The sequence below is a fragment of the Symsagittifera roscoffensis genome, chromosome 1 (genome assembly GCF_963678635.1).
Source record: "Symsagittifera roscoffensis chromosome 1, txSymRosc1.1, whole genome shotgun sequence".
Lineage (NCBI taxonomy): Eukaryota > Metazoa > Xenacoelomorpha > Acoela > Convolutidae > Symsagittifera > Symsagittifera roscoffensis.
In genome coordinates, this window is record NC_087062.1 from 5,339,865 (window position 1) to 5,356,807 (window position 16,943).

A 16,943-nucleotide genomic window follows, 5' to 3' on the forward strand; every position below is an offset into this window, starting at 1 on the left:
ACCTCCGGTGTTTTCTCAAGAATCAGGCCCAGGCTCGGCCTCTCTTTCTCCACCGCGTCTATTTCCACTATTTTTTCTGTCCAAAACTTCAGCAGCTCCGCTACCTCGTGGTTCCTGTGAGCGCCTCCAGTTTCTGAGTCTAAGAAGGGGTTGTAGGCTATCCCCATCACTCCCGACACGTATTGGTATTCCCCCTTCTCACTGAGTCTCGAGTACTGCTCTGGCGAGGCCAGGTTACGGTGAACATTATGTTCTTCTTCGAACTTCTTATTGTAAAACCTCCGTACCTCGTCCAGCTTTCTGTGGTTCTCTAGGGAAAGTCTGAAACCATCTTCCTTCTCTATTCCAGTACTCTGATATCCGTTTAATATGATCGTTGAGACTCTCTTTTCCACGGTTTTACTTCCGCTTGCTCTTTGGTAGCACGCCAAGATGGTGCTATCAGACATCATTGACATTATCCATCTCAAGAAACATGTGGCATCCTTCCTCTTAGCCAGGCTCAAGCCTGAATTATCCCTGGCCACGTGCTGCATCAGTGCTTGATACACTTCTAGCTTCTTGCTTCCCAACTTCAACCTGTCATACGAGGTCAGCGTCTCCAACTCTATTCCCACCAGACTCCAGGTGAACATCAATTGTCCTGCGGTTCTAACGAAGGGATTCGCCATCAATGGCGGTGCTGATAAGGGTGTCCTCATTGCCTCTTCAAAATGATCCTTCAATAAGTTCTGCCAGGACCTCTTCAGCTGGTTCGCCAATTCTATCTTGTTAACCTCAGCCTTTTGCTGGGTGGCCCAATTGCGTCGTTTGCGAGCTACTCCACTTCCAACTTCTTCAAGCAGTCTTCCATTTCCTTCAATGTCTCGAGGGCCGCCCACCATGGCCGGGAGGTGTTTCTCGTCTTGCTCCTCTCCAGTGGATCACTCGTCACTTGCTTCCTCGTGGCCTGGTGTCCCTTCGAGACCCATTCCTTGCCGACATCCACTTCCCATGTCTGTCCGTCCGTTGAACCTCTCTTCACGTTTATCTTTTGGGGCTTGAAGTCTTCCTCCGATGTCGAACTGGTGGAAGCCTCTATTTCCCTCTCTACTTCGAGTGGTCTTCTGAGCTCCGTGTTGCTCTTGTATGCCGCCGTCTTGCATCGCGCCAAAACCATGGGCGCCGTCTCTCTCAAGTTTCATTCCGAGACAGCATCCACTGAAGGACTACTCAATCCCTCTACTTCTCTCTTCCTCTTGCGAGTCTTCACATCTCTGCTTGAGGGTGTTGTGGTTATCATCACTGATTCGACCTCTCTGTCTACCTCCAACCCTTCCAACTCTTGCCTCCCCCTGCTCGAGCCTTAAGGATATTAGTACTTTTAATCATATTACTAGTACCAACCTTATCCCCTTTTATATCATCAACTATTTTATCTACAGTTTTCTGTTTCAGAGTAGAGCTGTCTTCACATTTTTCGTCTCTAGTCTTTAATCGTGACTTCCTCAGCTCTATCAGCTTGTTCAGCAGCTCCTTTCTCGCCTTCTCATCCAGTCCCGTCCCCATCAGAAGTGGTTCTCCAAACTTCACAACTGTGTCCCACAGTTCATCCTTGAATTTGTCCAGCGTCGTCTCGCTGCCCACTTCTTGATTGAATTCCTTCAAGAACTTTTGCCAAGCGTCGTCCTCCAGAGTCCCCATGAACATGTCCTTATTTCCTTCGAATGTATTCTTTTCCCTTTCCTCCGAATTCAAGAGTATCATCCCCATATTGGAGGTGTCGCTCACCAATGGCAATTCCAGATTCTTCCGGGGAGACGGGGTCAGAGGTGGAGTGGCAGTATCTGCCCAATTCTCCTCGCTCAAGTCTTTCAACAGCAACTGAGTGGTGAGCTCCTCCCCTGATGGTCTTGATTCAGGCGTATTCCCCACTTCCATGTCCTCGCCGGCTTCGCTGAGAGTTTCATCCATACTCTCTTCTTCTGACTCAGCTCTTCTTTTCTCGAGAATTCTTTTGAACCGGTCTTCCACGGGTCCACTCCTCTTGTCTCCGGGTGTATCTACTGACAGTGGTGATGGTTTCGCCGGGTCCAATCTCTTGTACTCCGTCAGGGCCACATACAGTTGACCTGCTGCATCCAGTTATTTTCCCTCCTGTCTCCTTTCCACCTGTTCTAAGCCATAGGGTGCCCTATACTTTCGTGTCGCGAATTTCATGTCGTCCGTCAATGCAATATGCCCCTGCTTCATGATCATCCTGCCATCATCCCATACTGGTAGCATGTTCTCAAGTCCCTCCTGCTCAAGAGCTCTCAAGACCCTTCGCACCTCATATCCGGGGGGCTGCGAGCCTCTCATCTTTTTAGCTTGCGTCGTCCACGAATTTATCTTCGCCTCGCTAGTGTGGAAATAAACCGCCGCCGTATAGCCGACGAACAGGGGGTCCCAGCCATCAGTGAAGTCTTTCTGCATTTCCTCCGTTGTCATCCTCGCAATTATGGATGGAACTACTAAGGGACTGTTCATCCCTAAGGTCATCCTCCTGACTATCGGGAACTCAGGCATGGTGGCTGGCAGGGTTTCTTTCTCCATTATGGCCTCCAGCTCCCTCTTAACCAGTGCAAAGCTGTCCTTCCAAGCAGGAATCCTCAAGATCTCCCGTCCGTCTGCTGTCAGTGGGTTCAAGTTCCAGAACTTGGGATATGTCTCGATGGGGCCCTCGCGTTTGCCTCCCATTCTACATTGCAGCTGTCCCCTGAAGTTGTACACTATCAACTCGGCATCTTTCACTTTTCCAAAGAGTACCGTATTGCTCATTTGTGCCCTGAGCACCTCCTGCCGACACCAATTGAGCGCCGTCCCATCCAGTACGCTGATAAGACTCAAGTGCGTTACAGAGTAACGATACGTTGTCACCAGGGGATCTGGAAATGCGTACGTCACTGCTGGATCGTAAATGCAGGTTACCACCTCCTCTAGACCCCGGATTATCCCCATCGGGTCCGACCTCATTGCCAGGCACAGGTCCGTCAACAGAGGCATACCTCCATTCATCTTCTTCCACTCTTCTCTCGATTTTGGGTTCTTCTCTTCACTCGTCATGTGCCGATTCTGCATCATGAGGTATTGCACTAACAGCGTCTTCAACCCCGCGGCACACTTGTAGGAATAGGTGTCGATACTCGAGTGTACCTTCCCCATTGACAGGGGCTCCCCATATTTCATCAATCGATGAAATGACACCAGTTCCCCATGGGTTAAGAGCACTAGTGCCAGATACCCATCAACCCGAAGTGTCTCCACTCCTCGACTAAACATGTACGCTGGGCCCATGTTGAACAAGTATCTGGGGTAGACCAGATATAAAGCCAAGAGCAGGCTGATGGGCATGCCCAGTATCTCCTGCACGAAGGCTCCAAAGATAGTCGCTTTGGTGCCGAACATTTCCGCCATGAATTCTTTCCCCCAGCAAGGACTCAAGAACTTAAGAATCTCATGATCCCTTCTAGTCCTCAGCTCAACCTCTGCGTGCTCTCTCCAGAACCCTCCAATCGTCACTTCATTGGCTGCCGAGACAAACCTGGCCACCGTCATCTCTCTTCCTTCGGCCAGCTCCAGTTGTTTCTCCAGAAAACTCCAGACTTGTTTCACGAGGGGTGGTGCATCCTCCCTCATCTTATTCGTGGCGTTCTCTAGCCTTGGTGTCAAAAATGGCCACCAGCCATTCTCTTGCGTCAGACGATATGCCATCGACTCCAATTGTTTCTCCGTTTCGGCCACATTTCTTCTCTCGTTGCTCGGGCCTCCAGACTTGCCGGTGGAACCTGTGATCGTCACCTCCATGCTCCGAAACCACAAGCTGGCCGTCAATTGGTTTATCGCCGGGTGATCGTCCCCGATGACTGGACTGAACTTAAGTTGCCTGGCAAAGTTCGATATCTCTAGCAAGAGCACCTCGTCCAATACGATCAGGATGTCGGCTAATCCATAAAAGCCCCTCAGTGCATGAGATATGTCCGCCCATGCCGCTGCCATTTCTGACTTGCGGAGCCTCAGGTTCGATGGCTCCAATTCCCGATTGGGGGCTGCCATTAGAATTCGCCATTCGTTTCCCTCCGCTATCAGGATCAAGACCGCGTACACGAATTGTAGGGCGGGTGGCATATTCGCGTATCCAGGGGATGTAGTGAACACCACCTTCGTCTTGGAGCCGAATCTCGAGACAACATTCTCTTGCACCTCATTCATCGCCGCAAACAACGTCTGAATGGCTTCCCATATCTTCCTCGGTGTTGGTTCATTGCCCTTCAGCTGCTCAAGAAGTCCAGCCGTGTGCAGATGATCATTCATTCCTGCAAACAATAGCAGCTCAGGCTCACAGGGCATCTCCGACTTTATTGCCACCACTAGAGTTAACATCTGGTTTAGTTCGGCCCCTGGCAAAGAGTATATCAGAGTCTCCGGCCAAAACAGCTTAGGAGAAGTTCCTTCGAAGTCTGATCCCGCCACAATGACTACCCTCGCAGCAGCTGGATCTGCTCTATCGTAAACTGCCAAAGTCTTGGCCAGCTGGGTGCTCCCACAGGGCTTCCCGTACCTGGGATCTTCCGCCAACTTCGAGCCTTCATAAGCGGCATCTGGCAATTCCATTTCCCCCGGATTCAGCAGCTTGTCCACCACCCTCAACTGTGCCGGGGTCGCCAATCTGATCCTGGCGATGCTCGTTCGGTGTTTGGGGGGTTCTGCTATTAGTCCAGGACTCCCCAGCAGCTTGAGAGGTCTATAGTTGATGGGTCCCAAGATCGCTTTCGTGGGAATTCCGGTCAGGTCCGCGGTCTCAGTTTTGCTCTCGAGAAATGCGTCTCATGAGCCTTCAACCAATCCACGCAATGATGTCTGCTCAAGTCTTCGTGCGACACTCGTTCAATACCCAGAGTCTCCGCCAATTCTCGCCTGCATTCCAAACCTTCTAGGTCCAGCCCTTTCACCTTCTCTGGATATCTCAAGCGAGCGGTCTCCATAGGCCTCTCCACCCGCTTGCTCTCTGCCACTACCTCTGAGGATATTACCGAACCTGGAGGCGTTGATGACGTCACCTCCTCAGACTCCATTGGCATGGTACTCGGCAATCTGGCCTGGTTGCTCCTTGAGCTGTCTCTAGAGTCGAACCTCGGTCCCAAACGACTAGACAAGGCCCTCGAGGCAAGGAATGGTGGGTTCGGAGGTGGCCCTAATGTGAATTGGGCCGTCTCTAGCAGATCCGCCTCTAGCGCATTTATGTGTCCTTGAAAGACGTCATTCATCCACTCTGCTCCCCTCGGTCTGTCGAAGTGGATTCCATCATTGGAGGTGTCTTCAGGGAATCCCGCTTGCTCCATGCGCTCCGCCACGTCCAACAGTCTGATGGGGAGCACACTCTTCCGGTGGATTTCTCGGATCACCCCGTTTAGGTTCCGCACCTTCTCGTTCATTTCCAAGGCGTGCTGATCGAACTTCATGTTATAAGGGACAGTACATACTGTCAACAGGATGGGATCCATCTGGATCCTCAGCTCCTCGAGAAGGCAGCTCATCTTGTCGTGCAACCTCGTTACTTTCCTCGCTTCTCCTCTTGATACATCATTCGTTCCGATCATCAGGGTCACCGTGTATACTTTCGTCATCCCTAGCATCTCAAGCGTTGCCAATATCTGTGGCGTGGCAGCTCCAGCGAAACTCAAGACTCCTGTCTGCCAGTGCGATTGGATCCGGGTCAACACCCGCAATAGGCTGTCCCCTATAATTAGGTGGACCGCGCCTTCTGGCACACGGGGTGGCGCAAGATATTCCACCCAGGCTGCATCATGAAAGCAATCCCTCCTGGCCTTCTGTTCCGCATTCCAATCCAGCCGATTGTGCCTGTGGTACCTCTTTTCGGTGTTCTTCTTATAACTCGAGATCATGACGCTCCTGACCGGCTGTTCCCTCCACGTTAGAGGAAGCTCCGCCCTTTCCGAACTTTCACGACTTCTCTGCCGAAATTTCTCGTTCAGCTCCTTCAGACGCGATGAGCTACTGCTCACCTGACTGCCGCTCGAGGTTGAGGTTGGGGTATATCCCGGCAGTACCACATCCATCAGCGGGCGTATGGGTTGCGTTTCTAGGCTGCGCAGGGAGGACGTTGCTTCATTCGGTATCCAGACTTCCAACCCTTCACTCATGTGTTCTCGAGCCTCGCGGTCAAGGTTGAACCGTACTCTTGCCCTGGGGGCTTCATCCACTTCCATGCGTGACTCTGGCCTCGAGCTGGTAACCACTCGCTCCTTTGGCCTGGCTCCCTTCTGTGCATCAAGTTCACGTTGTCGTTGTTCTATTCTCTCCATCTCCGACTTCAGTTGCTCACAATTCGCGGCATTCTCCCGCACCCTTAATTCCTGCTGATGTTCAGCCCGCAGCATCTCAAGCAACCTCAGAGTCTGATCTCGTTCGATGACCGCCTGGTCCCTTTCCAGCTGAGCCTTTTCCCGATCCAGCTTTGCCTGATCCAGATCGAGGTTCGCTTGTTCCTTTCCCTCTGCGTCTTCTCGAGCTCTTTCTTTAGAACACTAAGATCCGGATATGCCTCAGTCGTCTGTTGCACTCGCGTCGTCAATGGCACCTTACTCGAGCTCTGGCCTGTCGATCTCGCTGATGGCCTAGTTGGTAGTGGGAATTCTCCTGCGCCATATTCGGTATTGTTACTCAGGCCAGGATTCCTTGCCAAGTCAAAGCCCCTTACTCCTCCATCCACATATTCCAAGACAACCATCTGGTCTGTTCCTGATTTGATATTCCCTCGGTGGTGTAGCCGACCATCAAGACAGCCTCCGTCGCAGACTCCCTGCACTCACCCTGTTCTTCCAACTGGAGGATGGCATTCAGCATTACCGCCATTCTCTCGTCTATCTGGGTATAATCCAGGTCCCTCAGGCGTCTGTACAGCTCATCGAGAGTAGGCTTCTTCAGGGCCGCGGGCATGGATTTCCAGAACCTGTCTGCCATTTTCTGTGACTTCGGGATGTATTCAAGTGTTAACCAGCTCAAGAACTACCTTACCAACTCAAGAATTGACCAACTTAAGAATTCTCTAGAAATGTCTCCTTGCAAATGCTTGCTGCAGGTGTCGATTATCGCGAGTTCAATCAAGATTTCCCTTTCTGTCTCTCGCTTGAGTATAGTTGGATTTTCAACTTTGTTTATCAAACTTGATCTGAAAACAGAAACCATATTAAGACTTAATATGTCATGTTCCTAACCTAGAAACCCCCCTTTTACCAGTATGGTTAAAATCTTATCATTTTCATTCCACTTAAAACAATTCAATTGGAATTTATTTAAAAGCATGCATATTCATTTTATGTTTTAGCACCGTTAATCCTTCTAAAATTCCATTGTCATGCCAATCGCGTCTTAAGATCCCTTTACCTGTGCTGCATGCCAGTACCTAACTCGAGACTCCTCCCTCACGCCCAACTCGAGACCCCCGTGTGCCCAACTCAGGCGATGCTCAAGTAGTATTTCTTGTGAAGATACACTATGATCTCCGTTTCCGCGAAGACTACGTGTAGGATAGCGTACAATTCCCTTGAGCTCAATTTGCCCCTGTTTGGGTCATACACCGGCATTGAGACCTCCGTTATTCCTCTTTCAATCATGAAGTCTCCTAGTCTTGTTAGTGCCAACATCACGTGTTCGGGATCAATTGTGTTCCTGTCATTGACCCTCGTCACTAGGAAGCACAGATATTTGCCCGGGACTTGTGCTACTGATGGTGGAAGCGCTGCCATCCCTCCCAGTCCTGGTCTCTGTCTGAACAGAAACTCCACGTTCTGGTAGTCTCTTTTGAAGTCAGCTTCCAATCTTGATTTGAAACTCATGTCCGCCGTGATGCAGATCGCGCTAGTCCTGTTTGACAGGATGAAGTCGCTATCCGTTATCATGATGTTTTCCGAGTACTCATTGGGTATTTCAAATTTCGTTTTGAAATTTCGACCTATGGTAGGCTCTGGCTCTTCTTCTTCCAGTGCCAATTCGCTTGTTTCTCTCACTTCCTTGAGCTTCTTTATCATCAAATTTTCGGTCTGGGTAAGTCCTACCCCCACTCCCCGGACAAAAATATTTATCGACGTCCCCGTCGATGTTGTCGGTTCTGAATTGTCCAGCGGCCTGTCTGTTGCCGTCCATCCGAAAAGAGGGTCCTCTGTCTTCATATAACTTGCCGATGACACGTCGACTTGTTGAACGCTTTGTCCTTCGTGGCTCTCGTCTTTGACATCGAGCATCCACTCTAGTATCCTCAAGTTCGTGTTCTCCCTCCTCTCTATCTCACTCTGTTCGAGATCCGTCTCCAATTCTGGTGTCGAGTAGTCTTCCTGCGTATAGTGTCCACCATCTTCAATGACCTGCCATTCCTCTTCGGCTTCCAGTTCGCCTGTACTCAGTAGTTCCTCGCCCAATTTGTCTGGCTGTATCTTATCGATCAAGAAGTCATCCCCGTATCTGTTGTACCTCATGTCGGTCCGTTTACGATTGCCAGTCCTGGTTCCCGGTGGTATTGGTCGATCTGGCTCTATCCACTTCGGCACCTCATCTTGCTCCGGGTCGTTCCAGTCTTCTTCTACAAACGATCCTGCTTCAGACTCCACCTCTATCTTTTCATTGTCGTCCAAACTCAAGTTCTCATTACCATCATTTTTCTCTCTGGTGCCTTTTTCATTCACTTCACACGCTGGCTCTACCACCAGGTACTCGAGACCCTCCATGTCCTTAGCTATGCACCAGTCCTCCGGGGACGGGACGTGAGACTTCAGATTTTCATAATGTGCTGCTCGCCCAGTACTCAAGCGGTAGAACCGTCCTTGTTGATGCACTTCCGTTATCATGAATGGTCCCCTCCACTTCTTGAGTAGTTTCTTTGTTCCTTTGGGCGGTATGACATTTTGGAAGACCGACACGTATTGGCCCACTCCATATGGCTTTGCTTGTAATATTTTTTCGTCATATTTTCTGCGTTGTCTCATTTGCGCTTGCGCCGTGTTCCTCCTGCATAGCTCGTTTAGCTCCTGTTGTCTTTTGATCGCTTCTTTCACGTACGCCTGAGGCGACGTCCTTTTCCCCTCGTATTCCGGGTAAAAGAATGTCAGAGGCATTGCTCTCTCCCTGCCCGTCAACATCATGAAAGGACTGATGCCCGTCGTTGAGTGCTGTGTACTGTTGTAGGCCCCTACTACCTGTGGCAGGTATTTATCCCAGTCCGTCATGTATCTTGAGCAGTACACCCTTAACATGTTGACCAGTGTCCTGTTCTGTCTCTCTACCAACCCATTGGTCTGTGGATGGTAGGTCGTCGAGTGTGCTTGAGCAATGTGCGATCTCCTCATCAATTCTTTTGTCAAGTCCCCCACAAAAGCTTTGCCGTTGTCCGACTGGAAAGTCATTGGACAACCATACCGCGATATCCAATGCGTTATCAGATGATCACATGTCTCCTCGGCCGAGGCTGTCTGGCACGGAACCGCTTCCGCCAACTTTGTGAAGTGATCTATTATAACCAGTATCTGGTTATATCCTGACTCCGTCATGCAGATTTTTTGATGGTCTATCTGCACCACTTCATTGAACTCTGAGCTCTCGACGGACTTGAGGGGGAACTTCATCTTCCTTGGGTCTTTTACCTGGAGGCATGCCAGGCAGGCATTCACCCATCTCTCGCAAGCTTTTCTCATTCCTGGCCAATCAAACCTGTGAAGTATCCTTTGTTGTACTTTATCTATCCCCTGGTGCCCCATCTGGTCGTGCGATCTGAAAAGCACCTCCGTTTGATACAATTGTGGTAGTATGATGAGGTTGTGTTTGTGTAATATCTTCTCCTCATCTTTCCTCTTGCATGCTACCACCCCATCAGCTGTGTGGTAGAGTAAGTCTTTCTTTTCTTTGTAGAACTGGCTCAAGATCTTGTAGCTGTCTTCCTCGAGTTCCCCCTTCTCCTTGATCCCCGACTGGATCCATTTGGATAGGTTACTTGTCATTTTGTCATTCTTTTGGGCTCTTATTAGGTCTGACAGCCTATATCTCGCCTTGACATGCTCCTTTAGCGCCATGATCTGTCCATTCATCTCACCAGGGTTGTGGATGTCATCACTCAGCTTCACGCATATCATCCTTTTCACGATTTTCATATCACCTTCTGGCACCAGATTCGTTCTGACGTTTGAGTTGCATGATAGTTCCCTGAATGGCTTCCTTGAAACCGCAATTTTCTCAAGTTCTTCACCACCTCGTATATCCTGTATGTCCAGATTGTACGTTCCTGAAGATGGATCCGTCTGTAACTCCCTGTCGTGGTTCCTTATCTTCTCTTCCGCCAATATCATGCACAGACTGTCTTGATTTTCGCTGCTCTCATCCGAGTCTTCATCCCATTCTTCACCGGACAATTTTCCTTCTCCGGTTTCTTCTTCCGTGAACATGGACCACTCCCCGGATTCTTGACCTAGTCCCAGGTGTTCAGTATCTTCTTTGAACGCCACTTTCTTTTTCCTAACCTTGGTCTGCTCCAGAATGTTTTCGGGGATTTTGTCAACTAGTGACCGCACGACATCTTTGCTGTCAGTGACGCTTCCTCTTGAGGAGTCAGTATTGTTCACTGTTTCTTTTCTCCGAAGTATAGTGACTTCCGGTTCCTCTTGACTCTTCTCTTGGATCACGGGCTTATCATCTGATAGTTTCTCGAGCAACCTCATTAAGTCATCATCTATCTGTGCAGTTCCCGCTTCTACCTGGTTAAGATCATAGCCTTTTGCCTTGAGCGTCTCCCTCACGATCTTCGACTTGAGTATTATCTCTATCGGAATCCTTCTGCTCTTCTTCAAGATGGTCTTTCCCGGAGGTTCTTTGCTCTTGTCTCTCATAGAACTCCGTCTTCTTACTCAAGCTGTCGGCATTCTGATTTTTATCTCGTGTTCTATGCTCAATTATCATGTTGTATCCGTCCAGGCGAACTATCCACCTCCCAATGTAACTTTGGTCCATTGAGTACGTTTTCAGCCGGCTCAGTGCTCTGTTGTCGACTCGCAACTTGAATGGCTCACTGCCCAGGTATGCCCTGTATTTCTCGACAAAGGTAACCACCGCGAACATCTCTGCTTTCGGTGCTCCGTACTTCATTTCCGTGTCACTTAGGACTTTGCTCCCGTACGCTATTGGTCTCAAGACTGTCTTCCCAATCCATTCTTGTTCTTGATGGAGAATTCCAGAAATCGCGACTACCAGCACGTACATCCCTTTCTCAGTCGGCATACCCAGTACTGGTGCCTCACATAGCTCTTTCTTTATTCTCTGGAATGACTCTTCTGCTGCGTTGTTCCACGTGAACTTCTTGCCCTTGTTTCTCATTAATTGTTGCATCGGGTATACCTTGTCCGCATAGCCTTTGATGAACTCTCTATAATAGTTAGCGAAACCCAGGAAGCTCATCAACTGGTGTTCTGTCTTCGGTGATTTCCAGGTTAGGACTGCTTCCACGGCGTCCGGATCAGGTCTGATGCCGTGCTTGTCTACCATCCTGCCCAAGTATTTTATCGAGTCCTTGAGTATCTCGCACTTTGATCGTTTACACTTTAGCGCCGACCTTTTCATGCATGCAAACACTTCGTCAAGTCTCTCAATGTGGTCTTCTAGTGTGGGCGTCGCTATTACTACGTCATCCACGTAGCACATTACGAGATTGCCATACTTCTTCGTCACGCCTATCAGCGCGTGTGCCATCAACCGCTGAAACGTGGCTGTGGCATTGCAAAGTCCAAACGGCGTCCGTTTCCATTGAAACAGACCCAACTCGCAGGCAAACCCTGTCTTGTCCCTGTCCTGCTTCCTTAGTGGTACCTGCCAAAAGGCCGAGCCTAAATCAAGAGTCGTAAAAAATTTTGCATCACCTAACTTCGAGAGGCTCTCATCAATCCTAGGTATGGGATAGGCATCCTTCACCGTGACGGAGTTCAGGTATCGAAAGTCACAACAAAACCTCAACTGGTCCCTTTCTTTTTGGCCATCACTACTCCCCACGCCCACGGTGACTTGGATGGTTCTATCATGTCATACTCTAGTAATGTCTCGATTTCTTTTCTACACGCCTCCGATTTGTGTGGGGTCATGCGCCTCGCCCCCTCCCTGTGCGGTACCGCGTTCTCCTCAAGTTCTATTTCATGCTCAACGAAATTACAACACCCGATATCCGCTTTATGTCTCGAAAAAACTTCTTCGTTCCGCTCTAGTACGTCCTTGATGGCTTCGAGCTGTTCATCTGTCAGTTTGCCCCTCAAATGTTCAATCTCCGGCAGAACCGGTTTATCAGTTTGCATTTCATCTAGTAAGGGCCGCTCTGGAAAGTTCGAACAGCTCGACAGCCCATCGTCCGTCTCTGACTTAAGTGATTTAACAAGACCTGAAGAATCTTTTATTTTCTGCAATCGTCTCAAGATACAAATTTTGTCCCTATGATTGGGACAATCAACAACTTCATTTTGTTTTGAGTTCTCAGTAACTGAAAGTGTTTCGACTTTTTTGACCAAAATTGGGAATGGCTCGACTTTGTGCTCGACTTAAATTTGCTTCTCGATCGCAAATTTTTGGTTGCAAGCGAGCACTTGCTCGACTTGCTAAGTCAAAATATAGTTCGAGCACCTCAACCCGGGAAGTCCAGTACAAAAAACAATGTCCAGATCAAATTTTCAACCCGATTCTCCAAATTACAGGTTACTTTCTAGAAACACGACGTAACAAACCTTTTTTTTTGGAAATTTATTTTGTTGAGTTTTGATCCATTCATCATAAGAGAGAGAGAGAGAGAGAGAGAGAGAAAGAAAGAGAGAGAGAGAGAGAGAGAGAGAGAGAGAGAGAGAGAGGGAGAGAGAAAGAGAGAGCTTAATTTAATGAAGGTGCAAGGCGAACTTATAGAAATGAATTGATCTCAGTTTGATAATCGTCAAGGCTATGTCAATACCTCTCAACGCCTCGCATCTAGCTGACGTTGGTCCAAATTTGGATTGGTCTAATCGGTCGGCTTTTTATCATCATCACCGTCGAGCTGAGAGTTAGAGTACTCGAACGGATTTTTACTAAATTTGGACTCGTTCAAGTTGGTGCTGGCAATTTTAGCTGTCGTCTTTGCGTCAGAATTTCATTCAATTCAGTTCTTTTGTCTTTTGATGGCATCAATGTTTGCTCAGGTGCATTCAAAGTTTGATAGACCCCAAGCTAGGGTAGTTTCTTTAGCCTTACCTTGCAAAAATAGCAAAAAACCAAACCAAGTTTCGCATTCAAATCAAGACTAAAAGATCTTTAAAAGAAGGATGTGTTAAGAGTTTTGCGAAAAGACCACAAAGCCTACGAACTTTTTTGAGGAAGTTAACATTGCAATAAAACAGACCATGCGCAATTTTAGTTTCTTATTTCTTTTTTAACAATAAGTCAGTTTAAAATCAGAATAAGTGATACCACTGAAGATAAGTCATAAACTTTTGATGCATCTGCGGCTTACAGAAAGTAAATTTGTTTGAAAAAATCTGAATGGACTTTTGCGCAAATATGTCGGCCTTTACGGGTTACACACACCGAAATATGGGGTTGAACTTTTAAACGGATGATTGTAAACGCGCTAAAAATTGCACTTCAAAAGTTTTTTTTACAAATAAAGAAAAAACTAAGTTAGTGTTTTGCAAACGATTAATAAACTTTTTCAAAATTCGCAATTTAATAAGCCCACACTCGAGTTATGACCCATGAGTCATTGATTGTTTAGTTCTAGTAAAAAACTATACATTCGTTATTTTGTTGGGTAACATTTAGTTTTAAGCACAAATTTAATTATAGAAGTTTTCAGGTTCTTATTGGTTCTCAGCTCATTGTTACTCGTCAACGTTCGGTAATTGACTCGGCTTTCGAGTCGATATCGCGAAGTTTGTCTCAATGTCTTCTGTCCTCGCCTCCAGCCGATCTTGATCCAAATTTGGGTTGGCATATTCGGCTGGCCTTCCATCCTGGTCTCCATCCAAATTAGAGTTACGGTATTCGACTGGATTTATACTAGACTGGGAATCGTTCAAATTTGGGTTAGCATATTCGGCCGGCATTTTGTCAGAAATGTTATCCAAATCAGTGATCACGTATTCGCTTGTCACAAAAGTTTGCTGAGATGGACCGGAGTTCGAATTGAGATACTCGCCTGGCTCAGAGTTTATATAACCAGTGCTATAAGTACCTACTCCCGAGTCTTGGTAAGTGCCATCTCGGGATATCCTAAACACACATCATTACGAGTCCAAACTGTGTATTTTGTGATTGTACAAGGATTCCGCAAGAAAGACGCTCTCGTTGCTCTTTTTTGTTCTTTTTTTTTCTGACCGCCCAATAAAATTTTAACATGTTTAAAGAGTTGTCTCTGGGTTCCAGAGACCTACAAACACCAAATTGTGCGTCTATTATGTATGGGATCATATATTTCTGAGTAATAATTTGTTAGTTACAGCTACGAATTGACTTAAAATGGCAGTCATACAATTCGCACAAGTGGTCGATATACAGTGGCGGATCCAGGATTTTCTCGAGGGGGAGGGGGAGGGGGCGGATTTTCAAAAAAGTTTCGAAAAATTTGTCGACCTTTTTTTAGGCTGACTAAATGCTTTCCCAAAAAAAAGCGTTTCCCCGCTTTAAATCCGCTACTGTCGGTACACTTCATGCATTTAAATAAGTGCAGGAAACTTCCACTATTAACAATCTACCATATATGGGCATTGTATGATTAGATATTTAGTAAATTGAGGCCAAACTGAAACAAGTTCGCGAGAAAAACATCATTTTTGTCATGCAAAAGAGATGCGAATGAAAAGAAATTGAAAAATTGTGATGCAAATTTTTTCTTGAAAGCGCAAACTTGAAATTAACTTAACATTTTAATTTCTAAAAGCTTAAAAACCTCGAACTAAATAAAAAAAAATTAGAATAACCTTTTTTGCTCCAGATTGAGTCAAATTTCTCAAATAAAATCAAATAAGTTCTATTTAAAAAATGATTTTTGCTGCAATCTAATTTTACGGGGTGGGGGTAACTTAATCTACTTAACAATTGCCAACGCCCTCCCCCTCTTGAAGGGGGGCAATTGTTAAGTAGATCCTAAGAGAACTTACGCTGTTTGTGGGCGACTCAGTTGATTTCTTCTGATGTTCTCCTGAGCGAGTTGAGATTTTCTGATAAGTTTCGCCCGCATTCTGAGCTCCACGTTCATTGGGCGGGTATTTTGACTGAAAAGATAACATCAAAATCATATTTTGTCTCTACTATATGAGACATTCGTCACTGAATGGCAAAGGCTTACGTCTCAACTTGTAAATTTTGTAGTTGACAGCTACGCATGGGTCGATTTAGAGGAGGACGCAATTTTTTGGTCGAAGTATTTCAAAAAGTGCCGAAAACGGCGTTTTAGACATTTTTTTAAAATTTTGCCTCGGGGCACTCGGAAAATCAATGTGGTCAATCTTTTTGACAGTGTTACGTAATGAGATGAAGTTCGAAATAGTGAGAACCAAAGTTCCGAAGCTCTAAACACAAAAATAAAGAAGAGCCATAACCTGCCTTGCATTTACTTAAACCAATCAACGCGCAAAAACTGAAAAATTACTTACATTACACTGATGGTAAAATTAGGGAACTGTTCGCTAAATGAGAGATACGCAACGGAGCGTCGCCGTCCTGTGACTATGCTTAACTGAGGGTTACATAGCAGCAGGGGCGGATCTAGGTCTTTCTCGAGGGGAGAGGGCGGATTTTCAAAATGTTGCGAAAATTTTGTCGGCCTTTTCCAAATAAATAATCACCCACGTTTTCATGGACCTTTAATTTGAATGTCGATCAAAACCGCTTGTATATCAAGGCAAAGCCCTGAATGTTCCGGCTGCACTTCAAGGTCAATTAGAAAGCTTTCAGATTGAAAATTGAAGAAAAATGAAAAAAAAACTTGTTTTCTTTTTTTTTCCAATTTCTTCCTCAATTTTAAATCAGAAAGCTTTTTAATTGCCTTAAAGTGCAGCCGGAACATTCAGGGCTTTGCCTTGATATACAAGCTGTTTTGATCGACATTCATATGAAATTTCCTCTCGAGAAATAAATGTTAACTACAAAGGGATGCATTTAGCGTCTAGTGTATCCTAGTAGTTGAACCAAATGACTTGGCTCGATGCCTCAATTCAACCTAATCTACAAAATCACTCTATTTCTACCCGGAAAGCGGTTGGAGGGAGCGAAATACCCATCATATTTTCAGCACCCCATTTTTCAATAGAACATTTGTCAATAGAAATCTGACATTTTGTGAACCCACACGGTTGATACACATTTAAGCATTTCAAATCGGGCGTTTGTAACTTCTACACACCCATTGGTAAATTTGTTCAAGCTTTCTTTCAATACCTTGTTTTATTTCTGTTGATGTACTGCATGGCACTGGTTTCCCTAAACACAAGAATTTAAATTAAAATCAAAATTATAATTATTTTTTTAAATCGATTACATTGTCATAAATTAAAACACTATAAACATAGTAAATAACTCCAGTTTGATAAGTGTTCGGTTCAACCGCCCAAACTAACCTCCATTTGCTTCCAAATGGCTTACCATAGAAACTACGCAATCCCCCCTAATGGTATCTATTCACTCACTATTAATTGGTTGACTAACTTTTCATTTTTGCAGAACAAAAACGCGCAGAAGATGTTGGTTTAAAAAAATTTTTCAATTAATTAAAATATTTTTATAATTATCTTTTCTTCAGTTTGTGTTGTATAATTGTTCCTAATTTCGAAAAAAAGTACGAAATAATTATTACTTTTTGAACTATCACGTTTTGTCACGTCTTAAGGTTAATTTCTTTTAAGCTAATCTACAAAAACCCT

The 16,943-nt window shown here is 46.2% G+C and overlaps 2 protein-coding genes across 2 annotated transcripts in view; one reads left to right on the forward strand and one right to left on the reverse strand.

The window, feature by feature from the left end:
- The window catches only part of LOC134842953 (uncharacterized), a 319,805-nt gene that overhangs the window by 53,818 nt on the left and 249,044 nt on the right, over positions 1–16,943 (forward strand). The window lies entirely within an intron of this gene.
- The window catches only part of LOC134842869 (uncharacterized), an 86,846-nt gene continuing 83,761 nt past the window's right edge, over positions 13,859–16,943 (reverse strand). Inside the window, exons 16-18 of the mRNA XM_063859410.1 lie at positions 16,462–16,503; positions 15,183–15,296; positions 13,859–14,295 (exon numbers count right to left, since the gene is read on the reverse strand). Coding sequence (XP_063715480.1) covers positions 13,905–14,295; positions 15,183–15,296; positions 16,462–16,503 — 547 coding nt within the window. The 3' untranslated portion in view covers positions 13,859–13,904. The remainder of the gene's footprint in view (positions 14,296–15,182; positions 15,297–16,461; positions 16,504–16,943) is intronic.